This window comes from Wickerhamomyces ciferrii, contig 00025 (assembly GCF_000313485.1).
Source record: "Wickerhamomyces ciferrii WGS project CAIF00000000 data, strain NRRL Y-1031 F-60-10, contig 00025, whole genome shotgun sequence".
In the NCBI taxonomy this organism is placed as follows: Eukaryota; Fungi; Ascomycota; class Saccharomycetes; order Phaffomycetales; family Wickerhamomycetaceae; genus Hansenula; species Hansenula ciferrii.
Window position 1 is genome coordinate 94,554 of NW_011887715.1, and position 21,578 is coordinate 116,131.

General features: G+C 32.5%; 9 protein-coding genes across 9 annotated transcripts; 4 read left to right on the forward strand and 5 right to left on the reverse strand.

Moving 5' to 3' along the window:
* Positions 1-538: 538 nt before the first annotated feature.
* Positions 539-2,032, forward strand: NUG1 (RNA-binding GTPase NUG1; the record flags this gene model as incomplete). Its single annotated transcript, XM_011278278.1, has 1 exon — positions 539-2,032. The coding sequence occupies one exon, from the start codon at positions 539-541 to the stop codon at positions 2,030-2,032; it is 1,494 nt and encodes a 497-aa protein (XP_011276580.1).
* Positions 2,033-2,632: 600 nt separating this feature from the next.
* On the forward strand, positions 2,633-4,138 carry PAC2 (Pac2p; the record flags this gene model as incomplete). The annotated part of the gene is made up of 2 exons (XM_011278279.1): positions 2,633-2,750; positions 2,853-4,138. The coding sequence occupies 2 exons, from the start codon at positions 2,633-2,635 to the stop codon at positions 4,136-4,138; spliced, it is 1,404 nt and encodes a 467-aa protein (XP_011276581.1).
* A 96-nt stretch (positions 4,139-4,234) lies between these two features.
* TMA20 (translation machinery-associated protein 20) lies at positions 4,235-5,025 on the reverse strand (the record flags this gene model as incomplete). The annotated part of the gene is made up of 2 exons (XM_011278280.1): positions 4,235-4,786; positions 4,993-5,025. The coding sequence occupies 2 exons, from the start codon at positions 5,023-5,025 to the stop codon at positions 4,235-4,237; spliced, it is 585 nt and encodes a 194-aa protein (XP_011276582.1).
* A 497-nt stretch (positions 5,026-5,522) lies between these two features.
* MPH1 (3'-5' DNA helicase) lies at positions 5,523-9,446 on the reverse strand (the record flags this gene model as incomplete). The annotated part of the gene is made up of 1 exon (XM_011278281.1): positions 5,523-9,446. The coding sequence occupies one exon, from the start codon at positions 9,444-9,446 to the stop codon at positions 5,523-5,525; it is 3,924 nt and encodes a 1,307-aa protein (XP_011276583.1).
* Positions 9,447-9,687: 241 nt separating this feature from the next.
* Positions 9,688-14,019, reverse strand: SEC3 (GTP-Rho binding exocyst subunit SEC3; the record flags this gene model as incomplete). Its single annotated transcript, XM_011278282.1, has 1 exon — positions 9,688-14,019. The coding sequence occupies one exon, from the start codon at positions 14,017-14,019 to the stop codon at positions 9,688-9,690; it is 4,332 nt and encodes a 1,443-aa protein (XP_011276584.1).
* A 1,616-nt stretch (positions 14,020-15,635) lies between these two features.
* Positions 15,636-16,394, forward strand: BN7_1124 (HAD family hydrolase; the record flags this gene model as incomplete). The annotated part of the gene is made up of 1 exon (XM_011278283.1): positions 15,636-16,394. The coding sequence occupies one exon, from the start codon at positions 15,636-15,638 to the stop codon at positions 16,392-16,394; it is 759 nt and encodes a 252-aa protein (XP_011276585.1).
* A 968-nt stretch (positions 16,395-17,362) lies between these two features.
* Positions 17,363-18,200, reverse strand: BN7_1125 (O-methyltransferase; the record flags this gene model as incomplete). The annotated part of the gene is made up of 2 exons (XM_011278284.1): positions 17,363-18,094; positions 18,156-18,200. The coding sequence occupies 2 exons, from the start codon at positions 18,198-18,200 to the stop codon at positions 17,363-17,365; spliced, it is 777 nt and encodes a 258-aa protein (XP_011276586.1).
* A 472-nt stretch (positions 18,201-18,672) lies between these two features.
* On the reverse strand, positions 18,673-20,391 carry UTP8 (Utp8p; the record flags this gene model as incomplete). The annotated part of the gene is made up of 1 exon (XM_011278285.1): positions 18,673-20,391. One exon carries the CDS (start codon positions 20,389-20,391, stop codon positions 18,673-18,675), a length of 1,719 nt encoding a protein of 572 aa, XP_011276587.1.
* A 266-nt stretch (positions 20,392-20,657) lies between these two features.
* Positions 20,658-21,377, forward strand: SYF2 (Syf2p; the record flags this gene model as incomplete). Its single annotated transcript, XM_011278286.1, has 1 exon — positions 20,658-21,377. One exon carries the CDS (start codon positions 20,658-20,660, stop codon positions 21,375-21,377), a length of 720 nt encoding a protein of 239 aa, XP_011276588.1.
* Positions 21,378-21,578: the final 201 nt, after the last annotated feature.

Sequence of the window (21,578 nt, forward strand, 5' to 3'; positions counted from 1 at the left end):
TGCCTCTTTTGTACACAAGGAAGTTGAAAGAAAAGAGAAACAATGAAAAAAGAAGAGTGTAATGAATCTAAGTCCAGGATAAACCAATATCTAGACCTATGTAAACCAGTGATTCAAAACAAACAACAATTAGATGAACGTGGAATAAGTTCTTTGGTGATGAAGAAGAAAGAAGTACTATATTGTATCAACGAGTGATTTATTTTAGTATTTGTCATTTCAATTTATGGAACATCAACGAATTTTCGCGAAGACTTTGAGAAGTCGGAATTTGTAGCCAATATCATGTGACTTTCAACACCTCGGATTTCAATGTCAAAAATGGTTAGTCAGCACTGGTCGATGAGCTTAAGATAAATTTTTTCTATTTGATCTATACTATAATGCATATTGAACTTAGGTATAAAACAAGTAAAATTATACACATAGATACAAAATGAGAGTTAAGAGTATGTTTAATGAAGATATTGTTAAAAAGAGAGTCATGTACTAACGTTTTTTCTGTTTAGAACCAGTTAGTAAAAGAGGTACCACTCGTATGAGAGAAGGTATTAAAAAGAAAGCAGCTGCTCATAATAGAAAACAAAATAAATTAGCTAAAAAAGATGTTACATGGAAAAGTAAACAGAAAAAAGATCCTGGTATTCCAGCTTCATTCCCTTATAAAGATAGAATTGTCTCAGAAATTGAAGAATCTAAAAGAGCTCATGCTGAGGAAAAATTACGTAGAAAAGCTGAAAGAAAAGCTCAATTAGCTGCAGCTGGTGAAAATCCAGATTTAGTTGATGATGAAGAAGATGATGAAGAAGAATCAAACCCATTAGGTGCTCTTTTGGAAAGTGCTCAACAAGCTGCTAAAGAATATAATGGTGAAGATTCAGATGAAGATCTTGATGATGAAGATGAAAGTGATTTAGAAATTGTTGAATATGATTTAAGTGAAGATGAAGATGAAGATAGTGAATTAGATAAATCAAGAAAAGCATATGATAAGATTTTCAAATCTGTGGTTGAAGCTTCAGATGTTGTCTTGTATGTTTTAGATGCAAGAGATCCAGAAGGTACAAGATCTAAAAAAGTTGAACAAGCAGTTTTACAAAGTCAAGGTAAAAGATTAATATTATTATTAAATAAAGTCGATTTGATTCCAAATGATGTTTTAAACAAATGGTTAGATTTCTTAAAATCAAGTTTCCCAACTATTCCAATTAGAGCTGCTCCAGGTGCAACAAATTCTAACTCTTACAATAAGACATTATCACAAACTACAACTGCTAATAATTTATTAACTGCATTAAAATCATATGCAGCAAAATCTAACTTGAAAAGATCAATCATTACAGGTGTTATTGGTTATCCAAATGTTGGTAAATCATCAATTATTAATGCATTAACTTCACGCCATGGTGGTTCATCAAAAGCTTGTCCAACAGGTAATCAAGCAGGTGTTACAACATCACTTAGAGAAGTTAAAATAGATGGTAAATTGAAAATTTTAGATTCTCCAGGTATAGTATTCCCAGCTGAATCCAAGAAAAAATCAAGAATTGAACAAGAAGCTCACTTAGCATTATTAAGTGCATTACCACCTAAAAACATTACAGATCCATATCCAGCTATTGTTTTATTATTGAAAAAATTATCAAAATCACAAGAAATGATTGATCATTTCAAAACATTTTATCAATTACCACCATTACCAAATTCAGATGTTAATGAATTTGCAAAACAAGTTTTAATTCATGTTGCACGTAAAAGAGGTAGATTAGGTAAAGGTGGTATTCCAAATTTAAGTAGTGCCGGGTTAAGTATCTTAAATGATTGGAGAGATGGTAAATTAATTGGTTGGACATTACCAAAATCTTCTAAAGAAACAGCTAATGATCATTTACCAAAAACTGCAGCTGCTGGTAATAAACCAAGTGAATCAGTTGAACAAACCACTATTGTTTCTCAATGGTCTAAAGAATTTGATCTTGATGGATTATTTGCATCTATTGATAATCAAAATGATGATGCTATGGAAGAATAATCCATGAGTTCATGATCATATGTACATTATATAAATCATCCACTACAAATATAATATTCTTAATGTGGATATAAACTTAAAATAAGATTGTAGTATATATAAAGAACGAACTTCTACAATTCTATGAAACTTTTAGAAAATATTCATCAGTGTATATTTCAAAGTTATCGTCATGGGATATAAATCAACCATGCACAGGATAAACTCGAACAAACGTGGATAGTCATACATATGATCAAGCCCTGTTAGATTGTTTAATTAGCATACAGCTTAATCATTCAAAAGCCAACCAATGTATATACTCAATCAAGTAAACTGGTTTGCACTATCAATGTGCAGACCCGAAATAATGACAACCCACCCATGGATACCAAAAATGACTTTTATAAAAACATCCTTATATGTTGTTTCAAAAATGAAGATGACATACAATAATGCAATCTGAGTAAAGTGAAAGAAGTATGAATTTCAAGGGGGTTTGTTTTTTTATACTTTTTTAAATGCGCGATTCCATACTATGAAAATAATCAGATCTCATACAAATGATTAGAAGATCAAGTCCATTTGAACCAATTAGTGATCAAGAGTAAGAAAAAGCTGATGGTGGAAGTTGGTGATCGATTGTCGTATAGTGGTGAACTTTGCACTGTGAGGTTTATTGGAGAGATCCCAGCCTGGCCTGGGGAAGTGGCGTTTGGTGTTGAATGGGATAGTCTTAGTAAAGGGAAACATGATGGTTCTTTCAAAAATGTTCGATATTTCCATAGTGAGTATTTGTGTGGTTTTGATATGATAGAAATGGTATACTAACTATTGGAAGCTTATGGTGATGAAAAGACTGGCTCGTTTGTTAAAAGTTCGAAGAAACATGATGGAACAAGAAGTTTTTATGAAGCATTGGTGAATACTTATGGAACTTCAACAGAAGCTAAAGAAATTAAGATTGGTTCTAAAGTTGTGGAACAATTTGGATTTGAAAAATTACAAAGATTGCAATCAGATTTCAGCTATTTGAAAAACATTTCATTGAGTAGGAAAGAGATAAATAGAATTAATAAAGAAGAGATTATCTTGATTAAAGAACAATTACCAAATCTTGAAGAATTAGATTTATCATTCAATTTATTCAATTCATTAGAATCAATAACGACTATAATTAGTCCACTAGGAATTAGCAAGTTCAAATTAGTTGGTAATGAATTATCAAAAGTTGGCGATGCCCAGATTTGTCAAAATATTAAACGTCTAGATATTTCACTCACAAAACCCTCACAAGATGTATTATCAGTTATACCCAATTATTTCCCAAATGTTGATAAATTATTATTATCTGATAATAAATTGGACAAGGTGGATAATTGGATATCAAAACTGCACACATTAGAAAAACTAGATCTATCACTTAATAATCTCCAAAACTTACCTTCAATCATTTCAAAAACTCCAATCAAATCATTAAACATTTCAGATAATCAATTATTCAAATTTGATAATAATATCATTTATGAAAACATTCAAATACTTGATATACGGCGTAATGATATTAATGATTTTGATGAACTTGATACACTTTCCATCATTTTCCCCAATGTAATTGATATTAGAATAAATGGGAATCCAGTATTTATTGATCAAACACCAGAAGAAATGGAAATGAATATAATATCAAGATTCCCTAATATAAAATCAGTTAATGGTACTGAATTTTCCGTTGAAGAAAGAACTAATGCTGAATTATATTTCATTTCACAGGCATCAAGAGATCCAAAATTGATTACTAATTCAAGAGTTAAACAATTAGCAGCCAAATATGAAATTAAATTGGAAACACATGTCAATCCTCATATTGATAATATACAAAATCAATTGATTCAACTGAGTTTACAAACTGATGACAAAACAATCAAAATGAACACTTTACAAACTAATGAGATTTTAAAATTGAAAGGTCAAATAAGTCGATTATTTAATCTATCATACATTGATATTCAATTATCTTATAAGATATCACAATTTGAAACTTCAATTAATAATGATTTATCATTAATTTCATCACATAATTTCGAAAATGGTCAAATAATTTACATAAAAACATCAAAATATTGATTTTGCTTGTTTTTTAAGAAAACAAAAAGTTTTAATTCATTCATCATTAAATGCACAAAAAATTATTATATAAAATCATCTCTATAAAATGTACTCTTAATCAGCATGGAAATTCCATAAACCATCACCTAAATAATGGAATAATTCAATACCAATACCTTTATTTTTAGATTTAATATCTTCTGTACTCATAATTAATTTACCAATAGCTAAAGCATGTTCTTTACCCTCAGCATAAATAGCAACAATTTCACCTTCTGGTAAACCAGGAGCTTCAGGTAAATCAGCACCAGGTGAAGTCAAACCTGGACACATGATATTAGCACCTGACAAGACGAATTTAATAGCACCTCTATCAACTTTAACACTTGGAAAAGCAGAAGGATATTTATGAATGATTTTTAAAGATGGGATTAATTCATCAAATTGTTGGAAAAAAATAACTTCATCATCTGAAATATATAATTGAATTTTATCTTCACATTTTAATAGTTCAACTTGTGATTTCTTTGGTATTAGATCATCAATGATTGGTTCTAAAACATCAAATTGTGAAACAAATTTACTTTTTAAACCTCTTTGAACTGATGATTTAATATTTGTTCTTGTATGAACATCTTCTTTTGTAAATCTGAAAGAAATTGTTAGCTGCAAATTCATTGGTCGAATAACATAGTGATATAGTAGTCCAATACTCACTTCTTGAACATCTTAATAGTGTCTTGTTGTGTTGTATAGATTGGTTAAAGTGATCGTTCTACACCTTGATATTTGATGTCAGGTCCGAAATAATTTTTGCGCACCCAGCACAAAATTTACCCGTATGTTTTCAAAGCTGAATTGTATCAAACTACGAAGTAGAACCAGATTGTTAGCGCAACAATCATAAGATACAATTGACGTCCTACAATTAGAGATTCATACAATTAATCCTCTACAAATGTTCAATAATCCATATCAATCGTACTTTCAATTTCAATTAAAATTTCCGTGTCCTCACTGGAAATAAACTTGAAAAAAAAAATTACAAATTTGATGAAATCAAAGACATTGAAATATCAAAGAAAAGTTTCCAAAAATTCCCTAAGAGTCAGACCAAAAGGTCTATTGACAAACAGGAGCGGTCGTGGTTAAAGTTTTCAACCAGCAAAAACACAATCTCGGACGAATCCTCACTGATATGCGTAATTCCCTTGCATAAGGATAAAGTTTTTAAAACACTTAGAAGAACAAAGTTCTTGAGGGCGATTCGATTGTATTTATACTATTTTTTTTTTTCGCGGAGATCACTGGGAAACTTTTAGACCGGGATGGGATTTACACGGAGATATGTAAGTAAGTAGGTATTATTTTATTTGACACAATTCTATTATTTACATCTTTTCTATAAACTTTTGAATTCGTCATCATCGTCACTGAGAAGACTGATACTTGTGAACCCAGGACCACCAGGTCTTTCATTATCCAGAACGCTATCTTCACCTTCAGATTCATCATCAAGTTCAATTGGAATAGGTTCTTTTCTAATATTAGTATCAACATATTCAATTTCATCTTCTCCAACTATACCATCATTATCTGTTATAACATCTGTAAATCTAATATCTTTATTTGAATTGAATTGATTTATTAACTTGTTTAAACTTCTACCTTTTGGTGAACGTATTATACCAACTAAATTTGAAAACCTTTGACTAACTCTACTATGACCAATACCAAATGTTTTGGAACCTCTTCTGGCATCTAAAGTTGGATTTAAATTCAAGTCATCAACTTCTACTGAAGAATAATATTCACTGAAAAACAATCTTTTCTGTGATTCAGTTAAAAAACCTTCATTTTTCATGAATTCATTTTTTGCAATTGTATCATTTTGTGATAAATAATATTGAATATTTGTTGATCTTTGCTTCCTTTTGGGTATCACTTCATTGTTTTTTTTGATTAAATTTTGTGAACCAAATTCATCATCAAGATCAACAATTTGATCATTACTTAAAACTGATAAGTCAACAACTTTATTATGCTTAATCAATTTTGATTTTTTACCTTCTTTCAACAACTTGGTAATATCCAGTTTTGATGGTGTTTCAATTGGAACTTCAGCTTGTTTATTGGATTTCTTCTTAGCAGATCCTTTAGTAGCTTTACGTTTACCTCCTTTGTTATTTTCCTGATCTGATAAAGAATCTTCAACAAATGACGGATCATTATCATATTGTTTCTCCATGACCTTTTCAGCTTCTTTGTAAGGTTGAATAGAAAGACTTCCATTATATTCTACTTGATCACTTTCATATGCTTTGAAGCTTAAAAGAGAATCCAGAACATCACCTTGTACTTCTTGTTTTGATCTTTTGTTAGCACTTGACGTATTATCAGATAGCCTTTTCAGTGGAGTTGATGTCTTCACGCCAGAGGTAGTTTCACCATGTGTCTTTTGGTCATGGGATGGATCTTTTATTTCTGAGACTTCATCATCACTATCAATTATTTCATCATCAAGTTCTGAATTTTGACCATTATCTTTTGGAAATTGTTCCTTTGGTGAACTTGCCAAAAAATCAGCTTTTTCGTACTCTGGAGTTAATTGCTTTGCAAATAAATCATCATCATCACTTGCATCAATTATATCTTCAAGAATATTTTTAGTAGGATATGGTTTTAGATTTTGAACAGCAATATCAGTAGAGTTTTTTATTTTGGAAACCTTAGAGTTTGTGTTACCATCCTTAAGTATCTCAATTTCAGATTCAGAATCTTCGGATTCAGAATAATGTCTTCTAATATTTTCATCTTCAGCATTCACATCAGGTCTTAAAAAACTACCGCTTTTCCTCTTTGAAGCATTTGTAATGGTATTTGTATTTTTACTTGTGTTGAATGAAACATTTTTGGAAGTATTGGATGATTTAGTTGTTGAAATATTGGAAACCCTTGAATTGTTCTTGGATTTTGTTGCGTGGGAGCTGATATCTCCCTCACAATCCGAATCCAATGATATACTCGCCTCACGGCTTGTATCTGGCGTTGGTTCTCCTACTTTTTTAACAAGTTTGGAAGATTTGACAAATCCAGTTTCAACTTTATCAGGCATGAAAAATCTTTTTGGTCGTTTAGCTTCTGCTTCTTTCTTCTTTTGAGCAGCTTTACCAAGACCTGGCAATTTACCTTGTTTGGCTGATTTAGAGTTAGCAGATGATTTCTTACCTTTAACATTTTTACCAAGCATCGCCTGTGTTGCATACTTGATAACTTCATCTTCATCTTCACCTTTTGCAATCGCCAAATTCTCTTCAGGGACTTCAATCAATTTTTTGAGGCAACGAGGTTGAATCTCTTTTGGTATAATTCTATCAGACTTATGTGTATCCAAACAATCTTGTGCAATTTGCTTCTGAACAAAAGCATATCCTTCCATAGCTTGATCAAATTTCAGCTCCTCATTTGAAGCAAGAAGCAAAATGACTTTACCATTGTTTTTTCTACCAGTTCTACCCATTCTTTGAATGTTCTTAATTGGACTACTTGTGGAATCATAGCATATAATCAGATCAACTTCACCAATATCTAAACCTTCTTCACCAATAGATGTAGCCACCAAGACATTGAAGTCACCATTTTTAAACTTCTTTATCAACTCCTTCTGTGTCTTTTGATTCATTCCTTGTAATTGTGCTTCTTCAGAAGTAGCCGTTCTACTAGCTTTTCTTTCTGCAGCTGAAAGTTCTTTATCTCTTTGCTTCTTTTCCAAAGCTTCTCTTTCACGTTCCTCTCTCTCTTGCTTTTTCTGTTTCCCTCTACCTTTTGGTGCATTCTTTCTTGTATATTCTTCTTCATCGAAACCCTCTTTGGCTTTTGATTGACCAATAAATATATGAGCTTTACATTCATCTCCAGCAACAGCATCAATACATTTGACTATTTCTAAAGCTGATTCTCTTAATTCAGTGAAAACGATAACCCGAGACTTCTTATTATGCTGAAAGAAGCCCATAAGTTCATCAATCATATGTTCTAACTTGGGATGTGAAACATAACTTGGATCAGCTAATGTTGAGTCGCATATTCTTTCAATCTTTTTAAGAGCATCATGATAGAAAAATCCTGCGGATGTTTTGTTTGTTGATTTACCCATGCTATACTTGGTTCTGAATTCTTTACATTTGTTCTGGAAATATGAATAAAATGTTCTAACACCGTAAATTTTCAACCTTCTCAGCATTTGACCAACATACCCAATAACTTGTAAAATGAAGTAATATTTCCATTTAATACCTTCATTCAAAGTCGGGTTCTTGATAATAGCTTGTGATTTTTGCATGACTTGAAATGCATTAATTTTTCCAGGATCTGTAACCTCATAGATGTGTGCTTCATTTGCCTGTTTCAGAACTGGATCAATAGCTTCACTTAACAGTTCAATGATATCCTCCATTTCACTATTGAGACCAACGTTTATCCTTACAGTTTCTTTTCTTTTCATATACTTGACAATATCAATACTTTCTTCTGTTCTTATTTCAATTTGAGATATATGCAAATTGTTAACAACTTCTTGAACACCTTCAATATCAGCTGCTGGGGTAGCAGTCAATGCTAGAACTCTATAAGATGTATTGAATCTCTCAACGAATTGAACCACATTGGTATATGCATAATTACCCCTAGCTCTATGAGCTTCATCAATTACCAAACATACAATTTCTTTGGGGTTCAAAATTCCAGTCTTCAAATCATTTTCAACAACCTGAGGTGTAGTGAAAAATACTCTTTTGCTGTTCCAAATTTCTGGTCTATTTTTTCTTGTCTTATCTAATAAAATAGCAGTATCACCACTGGGTATATCTGTAACTCCTAAGCAAGCCTGAATTTGTTGAGCAACCAATGGTCTTGTTGGCGCCATGAATATAATTTTACCTTCTTTGAACCACCTATAGTAGTTAAGCATAACAGTACTAGCAATGAACGTCTTACCCATACCAGTTGGGATCGCACATAAAAGGTTTTTATAAAATGCCTTAACAATAATGTCATATTGGTAATCTCTCATTTCCAGATTTGATGGATAAATAAATGTGTTCATGTCAATTGGATTGGTTTTGTGATGTGTTGGACCATATGTTACTTCTCTTCTGATCTCTTCATACTCTGCTGGGTCACGATGTATGATATCCCCAGTTAAAGTTCTTTGAGCAGGTTCATCACGCCGTATAATTGTCTCTTGTACTTGTCTGTTAACAGCGCCTCTGTTCAAGACTTCGTCTAGTTCATCTTCGAAGTCATCATCAAATGAATCTTCCGACATACTGCAAATTTGGTGCAATTGGCAGCAACCACTTATGTTTGAAGTAGCTGATTGATTTGCCTCTTTATGTTCTTTATTTACATTTCGCTAGTACGCGCTATTATTGCAAAAAATCACATCGCGTAAAAAAGCTCCGCGAACCTGATCTACTATAGTAATTGTACTGAACTACAATTTTGATTTGACTTGAATCATAAAAACGTAATTTTGAATTAATTTGAATATAAACAAAAACCTTAAATTAAATTCTAGCAGAATTGAAAAAGGCAATGACATCTCTTTTGGAATATCTTGGTTCAGTGTCTTTATAATACTTCTCAGTAATATTTTGTAACCTAATAGTAATAGACACAAATTGAGCTTGTAATGATGACCAGATTTTATCGATTAATTGTCTTTGAATATCTGATGAGTTACCAGAAAAATGGTTAGAAACAACTTCTCTAAGATGTGTGATTATCTTGGATATTTCAGTTTGTGTATAACCAGATAGAAGCTTATTTAAAGTTGTTCTATTATATGCATTTCTCTTCGATGGATCAACTGCTTTTGAGGATGTATCTTTCAACAAATTTTCGACGTCAGTGACAAAATCAGCTATTTTACCAAAATTATCATGAACCAAAGCATTCACATAATCGTCTTTAGAGACGACAAACATTTCCTTGAATGAATTCAAAGGTTGTTCTAAACATGGAAGTTTATAGGTTGATAATGATTCAATCAACCAGTTTGAGTTTTGAACTAAATTAATGCTATATGTCAATTTTTCAGTGTACTCTGAATCATCATGTAACTTGAATTTAGAAAATTTCTGGCCATCTTGGTCAGTTGCAAGATTCTTCAAAATGGTATTGGCCAACTTTTCATAAGATTGATCCAATAGAGATCTCATTTCCAGTGTGTTGGTGTCAAATACATCAGCAGCCAGTTCATTCAAAGATAATTCACTTTCATCCACAAATGACGTAAAATTAGTAACAACCACTGAAATTTCAGAAACTTTTCTGTGTGCTAATGTAGATTTTTCTATAATCTTAGCTTGATTTTCAATAAATTTCAACCAATCTAATTTCAATCTGTCACCAAGTTTTTTCAAATTAGAGAATAAAAATTCTTGACTGGTACTTCCAAATTTAACTTTTAACAATTCTAAATAAGATACAACAAATGGTGTATGTCTTTGATTTTCTCTTAACAACAGAATTACCGATTTATTAAACTCATCAAAACTTGGTTGGAAAATAGAATGCATAGAATTGAAAATATCCTTTGAATTGTTTCTGTCATAATCAACATCATCTAGCTTTTTGCTTAAAATGTTTGTACGTTCTTGTATTGGAAACTTCTCGATATATGATTGAAGTGTCTGCTCAACATTCGTTAAATGGAAAATTCTTGACAATAAATCTTGTTGAGAACCAATAGTGTTGTGAACTTTCTCAAAAGTGTGTAAAATACTCGAGTTAATTGAGTTAGTGACATCTGGAACGGTATTTGTAACAGGATCAGCAATACCAAATCTTTCTCTTAATCTTTCTTGAGTATCAACTGTGCGTTTTGCAGGCTTATGAGACTTATGTGACCTTGAATAAACATTTGGACTCACCAGAGAAAATCTTTCACGTTGTTGTAAAAATTCGATTAATTCACTATTTAAAGTGTTAAAAATACTTTGATATAATGGGTTTGTTGAATTTTCATAAGCAGTAACAATCTCATAAAACATTTCAGATGATACCTCTTTGGTGAATAAAGTCAAACCAGTGTATACCATTAAGTTTGAAAATTGCTCCAAAATATTTTGATTGTTTGGATTTTTACCAACCTTTCTGACATAATATTGGAATCTATAACTCAATTCTTGCTTTACTTTTTGGAAAAACTGGTGTAATACGTTTTCGTATTTGGCACGTCTGTCTTTCAAAGCTTTCATATTACCAAGATCTTCTTCAAATTTATCAGAACCCCTGATCGCAACAATTGCAGATTGTAAATCAGACAAAATACTTTCAATGGTTGGAAGGTCCTGATCAATATCACCTGTCAACAAAAACCCTAATGACTTTTCATCTACTGAGACAGTATTTAATAAATCTTGCAAATCATTCCACAAATTCTTTTTGTTACTAGTTTCAACCTGTAAACCTTTACTTTCTGTCTCGACATGTTGAATGTCCCGAACAAAACCACTCAATTCAACAGCAAAGAAATTTAGCAGAGGTGATAATTTATCACATTCTTCATCGATTTTGGATGAATATTTTCCTAAAGTTGAAGACTTTGATTTTAAATCAATTAAATTTTTAGTAGTTTGATATTCAGTATTTTCCAACTCATTTATTAACTTTTGCGTCAAAGTTTCTGAATCGTCAAGTGTTTCCCAGTTAATTTCATCGAATATATCATCTAAAGAAGATGATTCGGAATCATCAAGACCAGGAATTGTAGCACTAATTGCGGAATCAACGGTGTTGCTTCTATCTCTTCTTTTTGATCTAGGAATTTCCAAATGGGGTGTTTCTGGAACCTCATTCAAGTCATCATAATCTTCATCATCTGAGCGATTGGTAATAGTTGCTGGGGTATTCAATACAGCAATATGCTCTTGAGAATCATCTTGGGTATCAAACGAATTTTCATAAGATTGATCAGGTTGAATTTCCTTCTCTGGGAATGGTTCAGGACCCGAATCAACTTCTTGTTCTAATTTTTTAGGCAAAATGTCAGCTTCCAGATGTTGTTGACTAATTGCAGAAGTTTTGGCTTTTTGTGGTGAAGGCTGATGTTCTTCATAAGCATCCTGGTAAAGACCGGTAATATCATCATCCTCATCGCTGTCTTCATCATCTTGGTCTTGTTCAAATTCCAACATTGATCTTCTATGGGCAACAATTTCAACGTCTTTGATGGATTTTTGATTACTCGAGGCGGATGAAGGAGCTAGTGAGCTACCAGCATCATCATTTGTAACGCCTCCCAATTTCATTGAATCTAATTGTTGTGTTATTTCATTCTCAATTGACAATTCTTCATTTGAATTATATTCTTGTTTCACGTCATCTTTAGACTGTAATGGTGCAGTAGTAGCCAGAGGAGCAACGTGTTGTTGCTGTTGAGAGTTAGACCTTGAAAATGATGGTTCTTTATTGATAAGGCCTCTTGATTGTTGAACTTGGTTTCTGTTTTGAAGATCACGAGATGAGATAGTTGACGCAGAACTTGAAGCTGGTGCAACATTTGGCTCAGATAATTTTCTAGCATAAGGATGTCCATGTTCAGATGGACGTCTACTTGATTGTTCAGATGGTCTTCTTGAAGCTGTGAATTGTGGTTGTTGTGGTGGAGGTGTATTTTTAGCTGATTGTTGTGATGGTCTTCTAGGTGGTATTCCTTGGTTTTGTACACCAGTTGGAGCAGCTTTATTTGGGACGTATTGGTTTTTCTTTTCATTAAATGATGGATATTCTCTTTTTGGTGGAGAAAGTGATTTGTACTCAGATTGTGGATTTGGTCTATTTGGCGATTGTGGTGAAGGAATTGACTTTGTTGAAGTTGAAGCAACACTTGGTACCGGTGTTTTCTGAGGCAGTTGATGATTCACAGATCTTTGAGTCTGTGGTTGAGATCCAGAAGAAACCATAGGGGCCTTTTGATGTACTGGGGCTTGTGCTTTAGATTGATTTGGTGGAACAACACCAGCAACTTGAGCAGCACTTGGAACAGGAGAAGGAACTGCCGATGAAGGTTTCGATTTTGGGACTGAAACAGTTGATGCCTTTCTTGAGTCTGTTAGCCATCTTTTATCAATGAATGATTTATATTGTTCTTCATCTAATCCAAAAATACCAAAATCCCAGTTTATCAAAATTGGTAAAAACCCATTGGTGAACTTTCTATAAATCCTTACTAAACTTGTAACAAAAACCTGTCTTTCTTTTGTGCTATTTGTTTCCCAATAATAATCTTTCCCTAATCTCACCAAAAAACCGGTATCACTAGTCGGTTCTCTGACTAATCTTGATAATTCATTAATGTTCCAAGTTCTACCAATTTGGAATGAGCCATTTGGATTTTCCCTACCCTTATGAAGTCTAACTGTACCATTCTTCTGAACTGCTAATGCTAATATACGATTCTTCTTATTTGAAGCTTGTGAATTTGGTGGTGGTTTAGATGATGGAAACGCTGAATCCTCAATCAAACGAACATGGGTGATATAACTTTCACTTAATGCACCATCCGCTTCATACTTTGAAAAACAATACTTGATCAACCTATTCTTATCACTTTCGTATTGTTGAGCCAAAGCAACTGAATTTGATGAAGATGTTGATTTGACACTTGTAATGGTATTTGTCTTCTTATTCAAGCCATTGTTACCACCGCCTCCTTGTGATGATATAGAGCTTTGGTGTTGACCTTGTGAACTTCTTTGAGGAGCCGCTGTGGGTGCGTTCTTGTTTCTAGATGATTTCCTTAGATGCGTGGAAGCTTGACCCGATGATGAAGTCTCATCTCTTGAACTCTCACGACTATGTGTTAATTTCTTGAATGGAGAAGTTATGGCCATCTTGAACTTTTATTGATATATATTGGGTTAAGCGGAGATGGATTCAAAATACAATTGTTGTCTTCACTCCTATAAATCTCAATTGACTTCCTGATAAATATGCTTAATAGAATTGATGTACTATTTGATTCCGAATTCTCCCTGTATTCACTGTTTACTATTCTATAGGCATCAACATAATTGTTGATTTGATTTTGTTAGGAGAAAGAAGGTTTGTGCCCTGGTCGCGATCGAGATTTGGAAAGAATCGCGCGAAATCACTGAACATTTCAAACGGTAAGTCTAGAACAAGTGTTATTATGAAGCACTGATCAAGGGTTGAATTCTTAGGGCCTGTTCTCGGGTCCATGCAGGAATGGGGCCCACAAGCCCAACTAGGAAATTGATTCGCTTTTTTTTCCTAGTTGGGATTAATGATTCGCACTTTTTTCCTATTTTAACGTGGAAACCATTTCAAAATTTTGTGCGAGAACAGGCCCTTAAACTTTAGTTTGTTTTATGATTAACTATTTCTAGCATATTTTAGCTTATGCTTTATTTACTTTTTGAATCATGATTTGATTCACAATTTTAAGTTGTAAAGTAGTTTTATCATTTAATTTCAAGATTCCCGTCATAATCGCTCAATAAGGAAAGTGACAGATTTTGGCGCTTTACTCAGGTACTTTTCTTTTGCGAAATTTCGTTACTTTTAAAATCGCCAAAAACCTTAAAACGATTCTTTTTTCGCCTTTTCGCTAAATTAATTGGTCTGAGCCGCTGGGCAATTCGCGAAATAATCCGAACCACCGGAAAAAACCCTACACAACTGTTTTAACGATGTCACTGGGCATAAAATTTCCTTCATGTTCTTCATCTTGGTGGAATAAAAATTTACACAAAAGCATTTTAATGATATCATGATACATCCGCTACCCTTCACGATTTCATCATATATTCCCTACTTTACCTTTAGCACCTTCATAATTTCCTGTTCTAGACGATTTTTATCAATCAGTTGAAGCTACGTGTAAAACTTTGTAATTTTTAAACATAAACAAGAGGTGCCTTTGTACAGCGCTTCACAACAGAACTGAGAACACCATCAATTGATGTTTTCAGATAATCATCAGATCTGGTAACCAAATGATACAATTCAACTGGCAAGATCTAGCTATAAATTTTCAACCACTCTGGGAATTTTCCGTGTTTAATTTTATCGCCAATGTAAATTATTTAGTGAATTTTGTTAAGTTTGCCAAAAGCACCGTTTTTACTTTAAAGTTTTGCGCGCTTCAAACCTGAGCTGGTAGGAGACGCAATTCGCAGCAGATTCGCAAAAGAAATGCAGCGTAATCTGCCATCTCTTGATGTTTTTGCAAGTAAAATTTGGCCTGTTTAAAGTTAAATCAAATGATGCGTTTCTTTTATGTGATAAAGTTATGTGTAAACATGTGTGCGCCAAAAGTTTGGTGATATTAGCTTTTTGAAAAAGTTCAACAAATTCAGGAATCTTGGAAAAAATATAAAAGAAGACTCAATTCCACTTTTAACTTACATCTTTTGACGTTTGGTTTTTATCATTATCAATCAAATCATTTTAGATTTAATTAATTATACAATCACATATATTCACAATGACTGTCTCAGAACCAATTGTTATCAACATTAACGCTGCTTTATTCGATGTCGATGGTACCATCATTGATTCATCACCATCTATCGCTGAATTCTGGAGAGAATTCGGTAAAGACAAACCATACTTTGATGCTGAACATGTTATTCACGTTTCCCATGGTTGGAGAACTTTTGATGCTATTGCTAAATTCGCTCCAGATTTCGCTATCCCAGAATTAGTTAAAGAATTAGAAGGTTCAGTCCCAGATAAATTTGGTCAAAAAGCTGTTGAAATTCCAGGTTCTCCAAACGTTGTTAGACAAATCTTAGCTTTGAAAACTCCAGACAACAAACAAAAAGTTGCTGTTGCCACTTCAGGTACCTACGATATGGCTGTCAAATGGTTCAAATTAATGAACTTAGAAAGACCAGAAGTTTTCATCACTGCTGAATCAGTCTCAAAAGGTAAACCACATCCAGAACCTTACTTACAAGGTAGAGAAAGATTAGGTTACAAAGATGCTGACAAAAAAGTTGTTGTCTTTGAAGATGCCCCAGCTGGTGTTAAAGCTGGTAAAGATGCTGACTGTTTAGTTATTGGTATTGCTTCAAACTTCGATGCTGAAAAAGTTAAAGGTTTTGGTGCTGATATCGTTGTTCCAGATTTAACTAAAGTTGAAGTTAAAGGTTACGATGCTGAAACTGATACTTTCAAATTACAAATCAACGAATACACTCACGCTTCAGAAGCTGCTTTAAAACTTGCTAGCCAAGCTTAATTTGATTGATTTATCTTTTACTTCGTCATTTCATAACTTATTATAAAATTTAGAAAAAAAATTGAATGGTGATTAATTATCATTACTACTTTGAAGGCTGGGCCAGGTTAAAGGTGATCTTAATAGAGATCAAACAATTATTATTTGCATTACAGGGTTCATAGCTCTTCATTTGTTAATTGATTTTTACACTTATACAACACATATAATCGCTTTGTTTTCATAGAATATAGATCGTAATACCATTAGTTTTAATTTATTATAAAATTTAGTTGTAGTCAAATCTTTTTCACTAAACAAATTTTTCAACTATCGGATTCGGATGTGAACTTGGAACTTTGAAGCAGACGTAGTTGAAAATCTAAAATTCCAAATAGATCTGGTGATGTCTTGCGAAAAATCATGCATGCAAATATATACGAAATACAAGATCAATCAAAAGCGTCAAACGTCCAGAAATGACAAGCTTCCAGAATCAATTAATTAATGCTCCTCCAGTTGATCGGATAGCTGAAGAAAATTACTTCACTAGCAATGATCGTATATGATATATGTGTAATGGATAGAATATAGAATATAGAATAGTTATTGAATCACCAGATATACGCTCTGCTTAAAAGAGGAGTATGGATATGGTTCTTTTAAACGAGTGATGTAGCTCATTGAAGACCTAACATACTTACAAGTTACAGCCAAAGGAAGGTAGATGACGATTGATATTTCCTGTGACTATTATTCAATGCTCATACAAACCGTTTGCTTTGCTAGAATTGACGCTTAAATGCATCTTCATGTTTCGGAAAAACTTGTGCCCTCGTCATATGGTTTCGGAAAAACATTTGAAATTTCGCCAAATATTTAGCTACTTAACAAAGTACCTACAAATTTTGGAGTAGACATTCAATTTTTTTAGTATTTCATGATATTCATTTCAAATTATGAGCTGAGAGACAGTTTTGTTGCAATTCTTATGAATCCAAAATCCCAACACATTTAGTGATTTCAACCGCATCTTTGCGACCAACTCCATTAGTTGATTCAACAGTTTCAGATTCATATAATAAATTCCATTTACCAACATAGTTTCTCCCATTTGGATTGATATTATTGGTATTGTATTCATTCTTATAAATAGGAGGTGCCTTGACATATTTAGTATACTCAGGTGCACCTGGATAAATTATATTATCTGCAAATAAAGTGGATCCCTTTGTGATATAACCTAATGTTTCAGCAACACGCAAGTCAGGTAGATAACTGAATTTCCAATGATCAATAAATAACAAATTTATTCTGTCAACACCAAAGTTACTAGATAAAGTATCTAGTTTATCACCAGCTTTACCTAGAACTTGAACAATTCTATGTTGCAAACCTGATAATTTAACAATTTCTTTACTCAATTCATACATTGTTTCATTGGCTTCAAATGTATAGATTTTAGAAGTTGATGATCCAATTTCGTCCAATTGTTTTGCCATGAGAATACTTGAATATCCAGTATGAGTACCAAATTCAACAATAACTTCTGGTTCAGTTTCTTTAATGTGATCGGTTAATAATTTCCCCTTGTGTGCACCAATGTTAATGATCCTATGTGATGTACCATAGTCATCGATAGCATCTAGGATGGCTTGTGGATTACCTTGAAGGTCTGATTGATTTCTGATCTTTTTGAATAGACCTATTTCATTGGATAACTGTTTATATGGAAATTAGCTTTGACCCTTATTGACCGTTGGAATCATTGTTCATACTTACCCCTGAATCGTGCTCTGATAGTATTTTATCTATAATTGAAGACATATTGAATTTATTCACCTGTGTTACTGTTGAATGAATTGTGAGAAGTATAGAGGTGTTTGTTTGAGCAACCAAGATATCTCTCCAGTTTTATACCTGTTCTTGTTTTGAAGATCAGACCAGATCCTATTGTGTGGGTTGTAACTTGTCAAACCGGAAATTGCGCCAGACACCCGTTTAATTATATAAGGAGTTTGAAAACCTCTAAAGCGATGGAATTAACAGAAATTACCGGTAACTTGTAAGTATTTGATCATGAAAACCTTCATTATCATATATTGTTTGCATATATATATGGGTGTTAAAGCGTTTGATGTACATTTTATTGGGATTTATATTCTGTATTGTTCCCACAATTGGCGCAGGGGGTGCCTAAACAATACAATACGACTATATGCCATATATGTTACGGTTATATTTAGAAATTCAATTTATACTATGCATTTTATTGGAAATTTATATATTGGTTAATGATCTAAATAGACAATTGTTCAATAGAATAAGCAGGAACTTTCTTGACTGTCTTGAAGTGTTTCAACTCGATTTGATCAACAACAGCAACTAAATTAGATGCACTATCCAAAGCATCAATTTTTCTGCTTAAAACATCTTGTAATTTCACAATCAACTCATCACTCCATGTGAAGATACCACTTGAATCAATTAATAATGAAATTAATCCATAACCAAAATCTAAGCTTAATATACGTTCAACAATATGATTACTTTCAAGGTCTTTAAAGTTTAATTTATCTTTTGGAAATTCTAATAATCTTGTAATGATATCTTTGAAAATTTCATCATTTTCAGTGATGTTTAGTTCTTTATTTAACTCTTTGATTGAAACATTAGCAGTAACAATAGCTTGTCTTAAGAGTCTTGGTTTTGATCTTAATAAATCTAATAAGCCATCAATTGTTGGTAATAGTGGATGAGTTAAAAGGTATGTAAGTGCTCTTTCTGGTAATTTATCTGAGCGGAATTCAAATATATGTGAAACAATGGCATTGATGAAACTTGATGATACAACCTTGTCCTTTTCAGTATAGTAATCATTTTCAGCTCCTAAGAAAGTTAATAAAGCATCATCAAAGTTTTTGGATTTTGTGATTGAAGAGATATCAATTTCTTCGTCCTTTATATCAAGAATAGATGGAACAACTTTATATGAGGCTTGTGCTGATTTTTCACTTTTGGTTGAAGATCTCTTACCTAAAGAGTCTCTTAATGTATTACTATCTAATGTTATTGAAATACCAGATAAATCATTATCTTTCAATAAAACACCAAATAATGAGTTGTGATAGGATTTTGGCTGTGCTTGTGTAGTGAAAAGTATTTCAACTTTTGATTTTGGAGATGTAATATGATTTAAAACAATATTAAAGTTGGTGTTGATGAAATAAACATCTTGGTCAGAAGTGATAATAAGTCTATCAATTGCTGGAGATGCTAAAGTAATATTTTTACCTTTAAATGGAATTGATAATTCATCCAAGTCAACTGATTTGGTTTCTATAAAATGTGGTAATCTCAATAATGTGATAATGTTTTCATGTTGCTGGTATAAAGTACCGTTACTATATGTAAATCTCAAATTGGAAAATTTTGTTTTGGATTCTAATATCTTTGAGTTAACCTCGTTACCTTCAATAGAAATAAGTCTATAATTTATGTTGTTCTTTTTGGCGTTGAACTCAACTGTAAGTATAACTTCATCATTTATAAAATTTGAGTAAATTGCAGTATAAAGACCTTTATTTTCCCAATATTTAGTGAGTTTATCTTTATTATCTTGGAAAGAAATGATAGAGTTTTCTGTAACAACGTAGAGACGGTCGACTGAATATTTCAAATCTATTATCTTTGATTCTAATTCAATTTCTTGTAATACTTTTGAATCATTTTCTAATTTTTCAACAACTAGAACACTATGTGATTTTTTGGTCTTGTTGAAAACACCAGCGTAATAAACTTCATTGTTTTCATCTAAAGCTGTAACAACTGAGCTTGGTGGTAATGAATGAGACCATGCCAATTTCGGACTAGGTTTTAGGATATATTTTGATATTGAAGCACCAGAGATACCCACATTCAAAGTATCAGCATCACTGTTCTTGGTGATAGTACATCTTTCCTTGACACCAGAGACTCTTGGTAGCTTGGTTAAAGTGAATGGCTCCGATAAAGACATTTTCAATAGTATGACTAACTATGCTTGGTTGACCTGCTTTAATTCAAGTTATAGAAGTACTTTTATTCTACTTTTGAATCTATCTAATGAATTTTTTTTTTTCGTCTAGCACTTTTTTGCCCGCTACCAAATGACAGTTCATCGGTTCGGGCAGAAAGAAAATGAAGAATTAGAATCTCCAAAATAAGAAATAGTACAAAGTGTTCAGTTTTGAACAATGTTAGTTTCAGTACGCTTCATATATTCGTTTCAAGCAATATACCAATATGAGCTCAAGACCGCTTAATGAGAGACTTCAGAAGCTTCAACAACTTAAGAAAAGAAAACATGAAAGTGAAAAGAAAAACAGAGATGAACTATTCAAAGAGCATAGGGAACAATCTCTAGAGAAAGGTAAACTTAACTCAATAAAGCAGAAACAGGAGAAAGCAATGGAGGAGTTGGAAAAGATAGAGACCAAAGAGTCAGGTGAAGATTGGGAAAGAAAGAAAGGATGGGATTATAGTATTGAAGACCATGAGAAATGGGATAAAAAACAACAGTTAAAGAATGGAAATATTAGAAATGGTGGGTTTTCAAATTATTCACAACTTGCTGAACAATCATATACAAAAGAAATTAATAATCTGGACATAAATAAAGAAGAATATCTTAAACAGAAAGAGAAACTCAAACAAAAAAGTATAAAATCAGATGAAGATGATGAAGATAGTAACTCCGATACCATTGATCAAGTTGATTTTACAAATAAGCCATCAAAGGAAGCCATCGACAGATTAGTGGGCAACTTGAAAGAATCTGATACACGTAAACTAAGGAGAAGAAAAGACTACGGGACAACAGATACATATAGTAAGTATAAATTATATTTTCTTTTTGTTTTTTTTGACACACGATATACTAACAAGATTACAACAGTTAACGATAAGAACAAACAGTTCAATGAGAAACTTAATCGTCATTATGACAAACATACGCCAAGCTAATAGATGATGAATTAATGCTTAACTTTAAATCTATCAAATTGTAAAGATAGTTAGTTTGTACTATGTAAGAAAGATAAAACCAATTCGCGAATTCATAAAAGTTACCCTCCGATGTGCTGTGGACGGGCGAAAAATATCAAAACATAAGATGAATGAACACAATCATATATGAGTTAATTATTTTTTGAGTCAATCATCTGA